The 15,882-nt window shown below is 43.4% G+C and overlaps 1 protein-coding gene across 1 annotated transcript in view; it reads left to right on the forward strand.

Moving 5' to 3' along the window:
* PHYHIPL (phytanoyl-CoA 2-hydroxylase interacting protein like) overlaps positions 1-15,882 on the forward strand; it is a 49,596-nt gene that overhangs the window by 25,689 nt on the left and 8,025 nt on the right. Inside the window, exon 2 of the mRNA XM_063307751.1 lies at positions 9,765-9,961. Within this exon, the coding sequence (XP_063163821.1) occupies positions 9,765-9,961 (197 nt within the window). The remainder of the gene's footprint in view (positions 1-9,764; positions 9,962-15,882) is intronic.

The following is a 15,882-nucleotide window of genomic DNA, read 5'->3' on the forward strand; positions in this document are numbered from 1 at the left end:
TTCCTTCAGTTTTTATTCATGTACACACTTTTAGATAAGGTTGCATGATTTTTAAGCCATTTTGTGTGTGTAATTCTCCTAATATGACTTAATTTGATTTTGTGCCATCAAGTGTTTTTAGCTCCTAGTGACCGCATAGATAGTTTTTCTCCATAAGAATCTATCCCTGACCCCTCTTTCAAGCCTCCCAATGGTGCCCTTATCGCCACTATAACTGAGTCCACCCACCTTGTTGCTGCTGGTCCTCTCCTTCCACCTTCCCAGCATCAGAGCCTTCTCCAGAGAGCTGGGTCTTCAAATCATGTGTTCGGTGTAGGATAATTTGAGCCTGGTCATTTGTGCCTTGAGTGAGAACTCTGGGTTGATTTGTTCAACGATCCACTTGTTTGTTTTCTTGGAGTCTTCCCCAACACACAAGTTCAAAGGCGTCAACACTCTTCCTATCCTGCTTCTTCAAAGTCCAACGTTCACTTTGATTGGGCCCAATAGATCAGTTTTGTCATCAGTTCCACCCACAATTACTGTAGATTATTGTTACCTAAACATTTTGGTGCATACCTTTTTCCCAAATGTACTTCAAAAAAAAACCAAATACATAAAAGGAAACCACTTCACAAAGTTCAGGAGTATGTTTTCTGAAACACTACTGTTCTGGTCATATATTAGTCTTAAAAAGTAACTAACTAGCTAAGTTTTTATTAAAATAACAACATAATTAATTTCTTTCCCCTCTCTTTAGATTTTTTTATAAATAACTAAGGAAGTTGCCTGCAGAGTTCTGAGTAGTTAACCTTCATTACAAAATTTTAAACTGTTGTAATTCTGCTCTTTGGAAACAGACATGGAAAAACAAGAAAATTGTTTTAAAGATGCCAGAACTCAGAAGGAGGTTCCCTCTTTGAACTGGTGTGCTAAAGGACACTGCCAGGCAGACAGTAACCAATTCAAAGGAGATCAATGAGGATAGAAGGAGTATGCTGAAATACTGTACAGTAGAGATGTCAACATCCAGTGACACAGTGACCAACTGATTAAAAGAAGCTAATCTACATTCCGGTACCAAACAAAGGAGACTTAACAGAGTGTGCAAACCATTGTAAATAACCTTAATTTCCATGCTAGCAAAATAATGCTTAGGATTGGTATTGGAACGTAGATTGGCCTCTTCCCATCTGTTGGCCACTGTGTCATTCTCCAGATTTGCTGGCATAGCTTGGTTAGAAGCTTGACTGATTCTTCTTCTGTTGCTTGCCCTATTTCAGTGGGAATTCCATCAGTTCCTGTAGCTGTCCGACTTGGTAATGACCAGAGTGCTGATCTTCTAGTACTAGAGGTTCCTGACATATGACATACTCTATCTGAAATCTGGGTTTAAATTCTCGTGCCACTTTCTCCCACCACACAATAGCTTTGGCGCTTCCCTCTTTTGGCTGCTGATCTACCTTCATTTTCTAGTATTCCTAGGTTCTCGTAAGTAGGGAATACCTTCTAAAGTTTCTTGGATGTTGACATCTTGCAGTACAGTATTTCAGTGTACTTCTTCTGTCTTTGTTCGATCTTCTTTAAATTGGCTACTATCTGTCCATTGGCATCCTTTAGCATTCCGATTCAAAGTTGAAGCCACCTTCTGAATTCAGAGATCTTCTCAAAGACTTTCCTTGTTTTTCCATGTCTGTTTCCATCATCATTATCATCATCAAGAACTACAATAGCAACAACCACCACCACAACAGCACCCCAAAGATTTGGAAGATGTTATTTCAGGAGAAGAGGGGTAAGTTTTGAAATCCTATTTTTCAGACTTTCCTCCCAGTGTTCATTAACTGTTTTCTGCTGGAAAAGCAACTAAGGGGGACTTCTAACCCATCATTTTGATCACAAAGTGTAACATTTTCCTCTAGCAATCTTGTCCCACCTCCCCTAGGGTGGAGCTGCAGAGCCTGGGGAGTAATGGATTTGGGTTTTCCAAGGGGGGAGCAGGAGGGTGAAAGCTGCCATGGTTGGGATATTTCTGCATTTCACCCAAATGTTTATTTGTGGCTTTGTCCTCACTCACAACTGGCATGGGACCCTCCAAAAAAATAAATGAATAAATAACTGCAAGGAAATTCAGCTTGGGCTAAAACAAGCTCCTCCACCATTGTCTACGGTCCATTGAAAAAAGAGCTTCTGCTGAAATTGGGCATAAAATTGTAGAAAGGGTTGTCTACTGTCCAGCTGAAACATTAGGTCCCAGGTGGTTGTAATGAAGCATTAAACGTGCTCTTTATTCCCCGGTTGAACTCATCCATAAATTAAGGAGGGGGGTTATGCAATAATGGAGCTGATACCTGGACGCTGCACCTGCCTGAAAAGAAGACCAGCCCCCTCCAAATAATTTCCTTTCGCAATGGGAGGGCTCCCTTAGCTTCACTGGGAGGATGGAAACGGAGGCTGCTGAGCCTCCTGCCTCATCTTCAGGTGGGGAGGTCACTGTCAATTGAGGTGATGCTTTCGGAACAGGCAGGTACTGGCTGCGGTTCTGCTCCACTGCAAATCAGCACGGCTGACTGCATTTCTGTGTGCAGCCCCAGAACTATTCGCAGCGGCAAGCGGAAAGCCAGCCCTGACTGTTGGTGGTCAGAGAGATCTTCCTTGCCACCCCTGTCTTTCCTCTTTGCCCCAGCGGCCTGGTAGATGGCCTTCTATTATTCCTTTCCCCCATTATCGCTTCCAGGGGGCATTTGGGGCTACCCATTTCCTTAACTGCTCAAAGATGTACAGGTAGTCCTCGCTTAACAACCATTCGTTTAGTGATAGTTTGTACTTAAAACGGTGCTGGAAAAACCAACTTATGACTGGTCCTCACACTTATGACAGTTGCAGCATCCCCACGGTCACGTGATCACAATTTGGGTGCTTGGCAACCGGCTCACATTGATGACCGTCGCAGCGTCCCGTGGTCACGTGATCGCCATTTTCAACCTTCCCGGCCAGCTTCTGGCAAGCAAAATCAATGGGGAACCGCATGATTTGATTAGCGGCCATGTGGCTTGCTTAACAACTGCCACAAAAAGTTGTAAAATGGGTCAGACTCGCTTAATGACTGCTTCACGTAGCAACCAAAATTCCGGTCCCAATAAGCGAGGACTGCCTGTAATGCAGCAAGTGGCCTGGCCCTGAATCGGTGGTTCTCCCTCTTTTTGGCTGAGAGAGCTGGCTCTGGAGTCCTGCAGAAGGTGCAGAAATGTACTGGATCCTCCGAGGGGAAGAGGGAGGCCAAGGAAGGGAGCCCTCCATTAGCCACCCACACCTTTCCGTGGACAGGATGCAACCCAGGGAGCGGCCAGATTCGTTTGTGTGTGTTCAAAACCGTCACAAGGGGAAGCAGCCTGCAATCGAGGCCCCTCCTCTTTCCTGAGGGTGTCACCCTTGCAGCACATCTGCAAAATAGAGGCAGAAATGTCATGATCCCACAGTCATGGCCGCCATCATGACATTTCTGATCCCGCCTGTGGATGCTCCTGGTTTATTGCATTAAAAATACAGTATTTTATTTCCATTAAAGGTAGTGTTCCAGGCTAAACTACCCTAAAGTGCCAGTAAGGCAGACAATTACAATGAAAACAAAAATGAAAATATCAGTCAAAGGGGAAGAGAATCAGATGCCTCCACACATTCGACGCCAGTTTATTGTGTTTTATTCTTCTCCTGTTTATAAGGTTTCTTTTCTGTTTTTTTTCAGTAAGGTAGTACATTCTGATTTTGTTTGCTGTTTTGACCTGTCTTGAGATACAGCTCCAGGCAGGGACTTTCCACGTCCAAAAACTTGAGTGGAAACATCTCCATTCTCTTTCCCGACCCAGGTGAAAACCACATTTGTGGAAGTCTTTTGAAGCTGATGTTTCCTTTCTTTCCTTTTTCTCTTCAATTTGATGGCAGACCTTGTTTCATCATTTGTTGTTTATTCGTTCAGTCGCTTCCAACTCTTCGTGACTTCATGGACCAGCCCATGCCAGAGCCTACTGCCGGTCGTCAACACCCCCAGCTCCCCCCAGGGACAAGTCCGTCACCTCTAGAATATCATCCATCCACCTTGCCCTTGGTCGGCCCCTCTTCCTTTTGCCCTCCACTCTCCCTGGCATCAGCATCTTCTCCAGGGTGTCCTGTCTTCTCCTTATGTGGCCAAAGTGTTTCAGTTTTGCCTTTAATATCATTCCCTCAAGTGATCAGTCTGGCTTAATTTCCTGGAGGATGGACTGGTTTGATCTTCTGGCAGTCCAAGGCACTCTCAGAATTTTCCTCCAACACCACAGTTCAAAAGCATCTATCTTCCTTCTCTCAGCCTTCCTTATGGTCCAGCTCTCGCAGCCATATGTTACTATGGGGAACACCATTGCTTTAACTATGCGGACCTTTGTTGTCAGTGTGATGTCTCTGCTCTTAACTATTTTATTGAGATTTGTCATTTTTCTTCTCCCAAGGATTGAACGTCTTCTGATTTCCTGACTGCAGTCAGCATCTGCAATAATCTTTGCACCTAGAAATACAAAGTCTTCCACTGCTTCTACATTTTCTCCCTCTATTTGCCAGTTATCAATCAAGCTGGTTGCCATAATCTTGGTTTTTTTGAGGTTTAGCTGCAAGCCAGCTTTTGCACTTTCTTCTTTCACCTTCATCATAAGGCTCCTCAGTTCCTCTTCGCTTTCAGTCATCAAAGTGATATCATCTGCATATCTGAGATTGTTAATGTTTCTTCCAGCAATTTTAACTCCAACCTTGGATTCCTCAAGCCCAGCATGTTGCATGATGTGTTCTGCGTACAAGTTGAATAGGTAGGGTGAGAGGATACAGCCCTGCCGTACTCCTTTCCCAATCTTAAACCAGTCCGTTGTTCCGTGGTCTGTTCTTACTGTTGCTACTTGGTCGTTATACAGATTCTTCAGGAGGCAGACAAGATGACTTGGTATCCCCATATGGCTAAGAACTTGCCACAATTTGTTATGGTCCACACAGTCAAAGACCTTAGAATAGTCAATAAAACAGAAATAGATGTTTTTCTGAAACTCCATGGCTTTTTCCATTATCCAGCGGATATTGGCAATTTGGTCTCTAGTTCCTCTGCCTTTTCTAAACCCAGCTTGTACATCTGGCAATTCTCGCTCCATGAACTGCTGAAGTCTACCTTGCAGGATCTTGAGCATTACCTTACTGGCATGTGAAATGAGTGCCACTGTTCGATAGTTTGAACATTCTTTAGTGTTTCCCTTTTTTGATATGGGGATATAAGTTGATTTTTTCCAGTCTGATGGCCATTCTTGTGTTTTCCAAATTTGCTGGCATATAGCACGCATTACCTTGACAGAATCATCTTGCAAGATTTTGAACAGTTCAGCTGGGATGCCATCCTCTCCTGCTGCCTTGTTATTAGCAATGCTTCTTAAGGCCCATTCAACCTCACTCTTCAGGATGTCTGGCTCTAGCTCACTGACCACACCGTCAAAGCTATTCCCAATATTGTTATCCTTCCTATACAGGTCTTCTGTATATTCTTGCCACCTTTTCTTGATCCCTTCTTCTTCTGTTAGGTCCTTGCCATCTTTGTTTTTGATCATACCCATTTTGGCCTGGAATTTACCTCTGATGTTTCTAATTTTCTGGAAGAGGTCTCTTGTCCTTCCTATTCTATTGTCTTCTTCCACTTCCGCACATTGCTTGTTTAAAAATAATTCCTTATCTCTTCTGGCTAACCTCTGGAATTGTGCATTTAATTGGGCATATCTCCCCCTATCACTGTTGCCTTTTGCTTTCCTTCTTTCTTGGGCTACTTCTAGTGTCTCAGCAGACAGCCACTTTGCCTTCTTGGTTTTCTCTTTCTTTGGGATGTATTTTGTTGCCACCTCCTGAACAATGTTGCGAACTTCTGTCCATAGTTCTTCCGGGACCCTATCTACTAAGTCCAGTCCCTTAAATCGATTCTTCACCTCCACTGCATATTCCTTAGGAATATTAGTGAGCTCATATCTAGCTGATCTGTGGGTCTTCCCTAATCTCTTTAGTCTGATCCTAAATTGTGCAAGAAGAAGTTCGTGATCGGAACTACAGTCAGCTCCAGGTCTTGTTTTTACCGACTGTACAGATGTCCGCCACCTTTGACTGCAAAGGATGTAGTCAATCTGATTTCGGTGTTGTCCATCTGGTGAAGTCCATGTATAAAGCCGTCTCTTAGGCTGTTGGAAGAGAGTGTTTGTTATGCAGAGTGAATTGTCTTGGCAAAATCCTATCAGCCTATGTCCTGCTTCATTTTGTTCTCCCAGGCCATACTTACCTGTAATTCCAGGTGTCGTTTGACTGCCCACCTTAGCATTCCAGTCTCCTGTGATGAAAATAACATCTCTTTTAGGCGTGTTGTCCAGTAGGTGCTGCAGATCCTCATAGAACTGCTCTACTTCAGCTTCTTCAGCATCTGTGGTTGGGGCGTATATTTGGATCACTGTGATGTTAGATGGCTTGCCCTGAATTCGAATTGAGATCATTCTATTGTTTTTTGGATTGTATCCAAGCACTGCTTTCACCACTTTACTATTAATTATGAAGGCTACTCCATTTCTTCTGTGGTCCTCTTGTCCACAGTAGTAGATCTGGTGGTCATTTGATGTGAAGTGGCCCATTCCAGTCCATTTCAGTTCACTGACGCCCAGAATGTCTATCTTTAATCTTGACATCTCACCAATAACCACATCCAATTTGCCCTGGCTCATAGATCTTACATTCCAGGCTCCAATGGTGTGTTGATCCTTAGAACATCGGATTCGCCGTTCACCACCAGCACCGTCGGCCGCTAGCCGTCCTTCCGGCTTTGAGCTAGCTGCGTCATCACGTCTGGGGCTAGTTGAGCTCATCCTCTGTTCCTCCCCAGTAGCATTTTGACCATCTTCCGACCTGGGGGTCTCATCTTCCGATGGTATACCGACATATCTCTGGTTGTACTGATCCATTTAGTTTTCACGGCAAGAATACTGGGGTGGGTTGCCATTACCTTCCCCAGGGATCGCATTTAGTCTGACCTCTCTGTCATGACCTTCCCGTCTTGGGTGGCCCTTCACGGTTTAGCTCATGGCATCATTGAGGTGCTCAAGCTCCAGCACCACGACAAGGTAACGATCCTTTGCTGAAGTGTTTAATCATACTTAGCATCTTTTATGTTAGGTGGGTCTGAGACCCAAAGCTCGGGTCAAGTGATTAAGCCATGCTTTAGTCAAAGCTGAAGATATTTTAGACCCTTTGATCTCAGGTGAAAAGATGTAAGCGTCAAGTCCTCAGCCTCCCGGATGGTTAAGGAAGATCCAAAAGACTCCACTCTGGCTGGATTGTGGCCCTTTATGGGGCGCATCCCAATTCTTGTACCAATGATTTTGGACAAAGTCTGACTGTTCTAGTCTTGCAATAGAAAAAAAGACTGCTTAGAGCTGAGTTCCAGGTCTAGTGGCTTCAGGGACACCACCATGTTGCTTCTTTAGCTTTTCTGTTGTCTTCTTATAGGACAGAGTTTCTCAATCCTGGCAACCATGCTGGATGGGGAATTCTGGGAATTGAAGTCCACACATCCTCAAGTTGCCAGGGTTGAAAAACACTGTTCTAGGATGTTCTTTTGACTTCCTCATCTAGCCTATAGCCCAGGGCTTTCCTGACAGTCTCTCATCCAAGCATTAACCAGGTGTGACCATGCTTAGCTTTTCAGATTGTTCAAGGTGAGCTGATAAGGAATGCTACCTAGCAGAGCTCTGGTCTGATAGAGCGGCACCATAAAAATGCTATTGGCCATCATTGCTGCTGCTTTCAGGAAGCATCCAGTGTTGTGTGCCTGAGCTGTCCTCATGCAATGGGGTTTTCCATTGCCTCCCACTTCTTGAAGCCTCCTCACTTGAGAAACATCTGTTGGGTTGTCAAAAATGCTGAGCGTTGGTGAAGAATTTCAGGTAGAATGGAGACCTGTTCTCTCCAAGGTTCAGCAAAGACACTCCACCAGCAAAGATACCCTCAGGGCTGCAACTGGGGTGGGGGCAAGTGGGGCATGTGCCCTGGGCGCCGCAATGGGGGGGTGCCAAAATGAGCACTGGGGGGCACCAAAATGCACGTGGAATCCATATTTGTCCCAGGTGGCACGGACCCTAGTTGTGGGCCTGGGTACCCTGAATTCCAACCATGATTATTATTATCCAACGTTGATATTTCTGCTTGTAAGAATTCAAGACCCTTCGAAATATCCATATTCAAAATCTGCAATTAATTTTTGTGCTCATTTTTCCCTGGTTGACAATTAGTAGGTTGAAGTTAAATTAGCAAAGGAGTCGTTTTTTGAATAATAAATGTTCTATCTGACTTTAATTACTTCATAATTCTCTTCGGATAGCTTTAAAAATCACAGTGGCTCAGCCCTACTTTTTCTGTGATTGTCTTTGAACTAGACTGTTCAGTCTTAACCAACATTGATGAACCCTTAATCATGGAAGACAATTATGTGGCCCTTGCCGGCAGGTACAACTAGTGTGCTCGTGATCTGTGTGCAAAGAAGCACATTTTCTAGGCCCTACTTAGCTATGTCTGTGCTTCATCCACACTGTACATTGTGGAGTTGTTTGGTAACCAATAGTAGATCATATTCTAAGATGTTTACCCAGGTAACCATGTAGACTCTATCACCAAAATTTGCGATAGAGCAGACTGCAGCACTCCAGATTTTGGATGGGTGGTCATCTGAAACATTTTTGAATACTAACTGACAGCTGAGAGCCAGTTTGGTGTCATGGTGAAGGCACCAAGCTAGAAACCAGAAGTTGGAGAGTTCTAGTCCCAGCTTAGCCATGAAAGCCAGCTGGGTGACCCTGGGCCAGTCCCTCTCTCTCAGCCCTAGGAAGGAGGCAATGGCAAACCACTTCTGGAAAACCTTGCCAAGAAACCTGCAGGGACTTGTCCAAGCAGTCTCCAAGAATCAGACACGATTGAACAGATTTTTTTAAAAAAACCTAACAATTAATGGAAAATCTTGAGGAGAAAGCTTGAGCTTGAACCCTTCGCTTAGATTGGTTTCACTTGCATGAATTGTATGGGCTGCGGAGATGTTCAGTTGCGCAGACTTTAGGAAGCTTCTCTTCCAGTGAATTCATTTGAATAGAGGAGAGAGGCGCCACATCTAGATATTCTTATCCTGAGAAATTCAATGTCATAGCAACCCTGTCCAGATACGATGGAGGTATCTTACATTTTAGGTGGGACATTGTTTTACCGAATGGGTGAGCCAAGCTTCAACATTTGAAAGGCATCACAGCCACAGCCCCACTCGCATTGCCTGCCTGTTTGGACTGGGCCACTGCCCTTCCCTGACGCCACAGGGCCCACGATGCTCTGCTGTGGGACGTGGAGCAGTGACAGGACCCACCTCCAGTTACCAATACACCCTGTGTTACTGGGTGCAAACCCACAATTGCCTCTTCTGTTCCTTGCCTAGAAAAATCCAGTTGTGAGATATGACACAATTAACATGCTGCTGCCAACCGTGAAACCCCAGATCTGCTTCGACGGTGGCTGCCTCCCTCTGCCCGTTGCTAGGGAGGGCATGGCTCCTGATCTCCGCTGTATTTTGCAAATCTTGTGTTCAGCAAGGTAACCTTGTGTCTCCCCCAGAGCGATCGTCTCTTCCCTCTCGTTTCCTGAAGAAGGTGCATTGAGCAAAACTCTCCAAGAGCTGTGCTCTTGCTAACCATGGTTTATCCACCCCTGTGCAGGGAATAAATCGCAAGACAGTGGGATTGCAGAGATGGAGGAGCTGCCAGTCCCACACAACATCACGATTAGCAACATCACTTGCGACTCCTTCAAGATTGCCTGGGACATGGATTCCAAATCCAAGGAGCGCATCACTCACTATTTCATCGATCTAAACAAGAAAGAAAACAAGAATTCCAACAAGTTTAAGCACAAGGTGAGTCTTCTGCTTGGCAGAAGGAGCCGCACCTCCCCCTCCTGCACCTTCTCAGCTTACCGTCGTTAACTTTTGTTAGCGTCTTTTTCATGAATACAGAACATTACATAACTTTAACCCTGTCCTGTTTTGTCATCCCAATGTCCCGTTTTTCTCTCAAAGAAATATGGTCAGCCTGCTTAATAGGCACTTGACTTTGTTGTCTTCCAAGGACTGCAGAGGTAGGGAAGGTTAGCAGTGGATATATACCGAAAATCATGCTGGATTTTCCCCTGGCACTTTTCCAATTTTCAGTAGCAATCCTCTGCCCACTTATCACAGAGGAAACCCCATTATGTTTACTGGGTTTAATTCAGAGTATATCAGAGATAGATACAGATAGATGATAGATGATAGATGATAGACAGATAGACAGATAGACAGACAGACAGACAGACAGACAGACAGACAGATAGATAGATAGATAGATAGATAGATAGATAGATAGATGATAGATAGAGATGGATAGTATAGCTATCATTTCTATGTCACCTTTGAGATTAACATTTGCATGGTTTGCTTGAAAATGTGCATTTTCACATGCATTTCTCCTAACACATAGATTTGTGTGTATTTATTTATTTATTCATTCATTCATTCCTCACATTTCTTCACCGCCCTTCTCACCAAAGCGACTCTGAGTGGTTTACAATCAGATTAAAATAATAAAAGATTAAAATACCATAAAAACAGATTCATCATAAAAATATAAATATAAAATATAAAATCCAAGATGGAGAAAGAAACAACAGTCTCAGTAAAATTTCTGAGGGCCTTGTCAAGGTGCCAACCACCCCCAAGACTGGCTATTCTTCTAGTATTTTATTCAGGTTGCTTTCCTAATATAATGCATTTATTATATCTAGCCAGAATGCTGCATTTAGTTCTCTCTTGTGAGATGTTGGGCCCTGATTGAGCCAGTAAAGCAGTAGATGAAACTGAGGCAGTGCTATTGACAAGTGGAAAGAAAAGAGATATTATGGGTGGAATTGGCAATAGCATGCATGAAGCCATCAAAATAGCTGTGACTCAAGTCATTAGGACAGTAGCCAATTCCAGAAACTACAGGAGGTCCAATATGTCAGAAGCTTCAGATCAATTCGTGCCGATCTATTTCTGCTATGATTCCATAGTTAGGTAGATACCATCAAGTCAACAGTATAGACAGTAACAGTATGGACAAAAGCTGGCCATCATGAATTGTTTTTAGGAAGTAGTCCAACTGGTTTTGAAACCTACTTAGATATTATCTACTTAAATATCTCAGCAGTTCCTGAATTTACAGAAATTAATTATATACAGCAATGTTTCTCAACTTTGGCGACTGGAAGATATGTGGACTTCAACTCCCAGAATTCCCCAGCCAGCATGGCTGGCTGGGGAATTCTAGAAGCTGAAGTCCACATATCTTCCAGTCACCAAGGTTGAGGAACACTGATATAGAGAAAGAGAATGGAAAAGCAATGTGAACCATTGTGTTCTTGTATTCTTAAGATTCTATTTGTTTCTCTGTAAGTAATTATTGCAATAGTAAAATGGCTTCTCCATTGTTATCAGGCTGTTATTGTTTAAATGGCCAAGTATATCACTTTGTTACTGAATCTAATTCAGTCTGGATAATTTTTACACCAACGTTGCATAGCTTTGTGCTTTCAAATAGAGGAAAAGGTGTTAATTAAAAAGAAAGGCAGTAAATATCAAGATGTCATGTATTTGCCCAGTAAAGCACTTTGAAAAAAATGAAATATGCATTTAAAGGACACATAAGCATTTGAAAGCTAATAGTTTTTTTAAAAAAAAATCCTGACCCTGAAGATGTGAGTAGGTTAGATCAGTGGCTGTTATAAAAGCAATGAAAATTATTTACTCCAACTTAGACTGCCTTCAAACAATGTGCTCTGAAAATTATTAGTCTTCCCCTGTTCTGACTCCAGTGATGGTGGGAATGTGTTCAGCCAACAACAGGGTTCCAGGTGCAAATTTGAACCCCCCAAACCTTGGACTCATGGATTTATTTCAGTCTAGCATCACAAGACTAAATGTAATAATAATAACAGCAGCAGCAGCATTAGGGCATAACCGCCCAGTGTCTCTGGGAGTCGGGCAGCATATAAATTATTATTATTATGGTTGGTAGCACAGTCAGCCAGATGTTTAGACTGGATTTGGCATTTTTGTCCACCTACTGATTCCTTCCCAAGGACCTGGGATAGGCAGATGTTGTGGTTTAATAATATTAAAGGTATCATCACAGGATGCAAGCTGTTCCAAGTAAAGCTGCCTTTTGCAATAGACTGATGATATTATTGTTATTGTTGTTGTTGTATTGAGAGACCACAGTGCGAAATCATATGCAGATCTCCATTTAGAATGTGCCCTGCTCCTGCACAGATAAATCTTAAATTCCTTTCAAGGGGAAAGAAGGAAAACCTCTCTCTGGAAGGCAATTCCACAGACACAAAAGAATCCTTTCTCTTAGGTGATAAGGATCTTTCAGTCCTGAAAGGAACTGGAGAGGATGGAGAGCTGATCTTGGGAACAGACCTGGCATCAGCCATCATTGTTCTGAACTGGTCTGGCAAGCAAATGAGCAACGGGCACTATTCCTGCTCTTGCACACCCACGCATGTTCTCACTTCCTCCCTGCCCATCAGAAGTGGAGACTGCATTCGCCCTGATGTGTGATGGAAAGTGAGAGACTGTGGGGAAGCTAGGAAAGGAATGGAAGGGCTACTAGGCATAAACAATCAAGAGACAGTTGATGGCTTAGCTCATAAATGGCAGCTCAGCCCAGGTGGGAAGGATCATTTCAGGTCATCCAGAGACTCCATCTTAATGAACTCACTATAAATAAGGAAGAGAAAACCCTCCTGCAGTTTCCAAGTTTCTGTACTTACTCTAGGTAAAGGTAAAGGTTTCCCTTGACATGAAGTCCAGTCGTGTCCGACTCTAGGGGGCGGTGCTCATCTGCGTTTCAAAGCCGGAGAGCCGGCGTTTGTCCGTAGACACTTCCGCGGTCATGTGGCCAGCATGACTACACGGAACGCTGTTACCTGCCCGCCGAAGCGGTACCTATTAATCTACTCACATTTGCATGTTTTCGAACTGCTAGGTTGGCAGGAGCTGGGACTAGCAATGGGAGCTCACCCCATCACGCGGATTCGAACCGCCGACCTTCCGATCGGCAAGCTCAGCAGCTCAGCGGTTTAACCCGCAGCGCCACCGCGTCCCGTACTTACTCTAGACTAGCGTTAAAGGTTCCTTACTGAAATCTGTATGGTCCTTGCTTCCCTGATCTTGCCTGCCTGGTTCTTGAGACAAAACTAGAGAAATCCTTTGCAGCTTTCTCCTCTTCTGTTGTCCTGCATCCCACAGGGCTATATTATCTCTGACAAGAAGAATCACTTCTTAGTTATGTCCACTTCCAATAGCAGCTTCCATGTATACCTCCAGTCCAAGTGAGTCATTCCACCCCAATGAACTTCATGGACACCAAATGGTCTATCACTTCTGAAGCACTTACTAGGCCCCAGAGCAGTATTTCTCAACCTCAGCCACTTTTAAGATGGGTGGACTTCAACTCCCAGAATTACCCAGCCAGCAATTCTGGGCGTTGAAGTCCACCCATCTTAAAGTGGTTGCGGTTGAGAAACACAGCCCTAGAGTATCTACCAACCTTCCCTGCGCTTCTGATGTGGTGGGTTTCAACTCTCAAAATCCCCAGGCAGTTTGGCCTTTTGTCCTCTGGTTGCAAATAGCTGACATATATTCTTAAAAATCCATCTCCCCCTTCATGATTTAGCCTGCCACTCTGTTCCCCGAGAATATGTCCCTTTGGATGACATTCATAGCGTGAATGTGTCCAGGATATCTATTACACCCTCTTCACCTGTCCCCGTTTTTTCCCCCAGACCATTTTGCTACCTCTTACAGCATGCTGATGGAGTACATACTTAGTGAATGTCTTTTATAAGTAGCTACTTATGGGCACTTCTGCCTGGAGAATTGGATACTGAGAGTGAAAGGGGTTATATCTATGAATGTCATTGAGTCTGAATAAGGGTGATATTTCAGTAATTACAGAATAAGGAGGTGCAGCCTGAGAAGGTTTTGACCTGCTCTGCTGAAGAGGCTGCATTTTCACTTCCCAGTGAGGGCTTGGGGTCTTTCCTTTTGCTTCCAGCTAGACCAGCAAGAGAAACCGGGAAGGCTCACTGAATCACGATTTGTTTAACATTACATACAAGCCAGGCTCCCTCACTGGTGGCTGTTTAATACACAGCTATTCCTGTTTATTTTAATTATTCTTGTATTTTGCACTTGAGATTTATTTATGCCATATTATTCTAAACAGAGGAGGAGAGGAACTCAAGAAGAATGGCCTTTTTCCTATTATTGAGGCATACTAAATACAGTCATCTTGTATTCTTATTCTTCATTTATGATACTGTCTAACAATATGTCACTAGAGGGGGAAAGGAGCAGTGGTTGTATATTTTATTAACTGCAGTTTTTCCTGTACAATATTCTATTTATTGTATTGCATTTGTGCTTCTAGAATATGTTTTGAGACTGGTGTGGAGGCTCACTTTTCCACTGATACGTTATCCTGGGTATTTACTCTGATTTGCCTTCATCTGTTTAGGATTACTTTGCTGGTGGGCATGCCATAAATAGCTTCCAAGGAGCTTTCTTTGTTACGGATAGCAAATGGCACACCTGAAAGAGCTGTCTTACAATATGAAGAGCCTTGGAAATCCTATCCGATATAAGGAACATCCTGATAATCTCCTTTTGCAGAATCCCAGCAGCCAAACAGTAAACCTGAAATACTTAAACTCTTGGTTTAGAGGTTAATTCATTGCTTATGAAACTTCCCCCAAATGTGGAATTGCAATAATACTTGCCCCGTTATTCTGATTCCACCTCTTCCACCTATTTAGACATTCTCCTCAAGAAGCTGTAGAGAGCAAAGACCTCCAGTTTATAGTCCTCCATCTACTATATTTAGCGCTATATTTGGGTGTACTGTATCTGGGCTGCAATAATTCAAATTGCCACAAGATGGCAAAACATCAGAATTGGAATTTGCAATATTGCCTTGCTGCCATCTAGTGGACTACTGGATGTTTGCAGCCCAGATTCTTTCCATTCAGGAAGCTCTCTAGATCAGATTGCGTATATGAGCCTTTGTATTATATTGTTTTTCACAAAGTAGCTGATCTGTTCTCATTTTCTAAGCTTCAGGGAGACAGAAGAATGCTTATTTTCCTAATTTTAAGCTATTGAAGACCTTCACATAGAAGTCAGCATTACAGATTTACCCTAGACTTATGGGGAGAGAGGATGAGAACAGCAGTTCACTGATTTAATTAATTTAATGCCATTAAGATAAGATTTCTTGGTAGCATTGATAATCGCAGTTCCCCCACTTGCAGTAGGTGCTTAAGTGCTCACGTGGCCTTCTGAAGTGATTAAACTTACAGAACTATAATATCCAGCATGCTGACCTGTCCAAAAACCCTTCTCTTTTGTTCCTGTACAATATTGTGCACCTCTTCAGTTTCCCAACCTCTGCATTTCTGCCTTTCTGGCAGTGCCCAGTTGTTCATGGATTCATTAAGCAGTGGTGGGGTATCTCATGTTTTCCTACCACCAACATGGAATTCCAAATATCACTTGCTTGGTAGAGAGCCAATTCAATCTGAGGGTGGCCTTTTAAAAAAAAAAGTAAGAAATTGACCCTTTTTGTCCTAGGGAAATAGATTTTAGCTCCTCCCATTATCTTCATCCAAGATTTTCTGTGCATGTAGTCCTCACATAACAACCACAATTGGGATCATTAAGTGATCACATGGTTGTTAAGTGAATCACATGGTTCC

The sequence above is a fragment of the Candoia aspera genome, chromosome 6 (assembly GCF_035149785.1).
Source record: "Candoia aspera isolate rCanAsp1 chromosome 6, rCanAsp1.hap2, whole genome shotgun sequence".
Lineage (NCBI taxonomy): Eukaryota > Metazoa > Chordata > Lepidosauria > Squamata > Boidae > Candoia > Candoia aspera.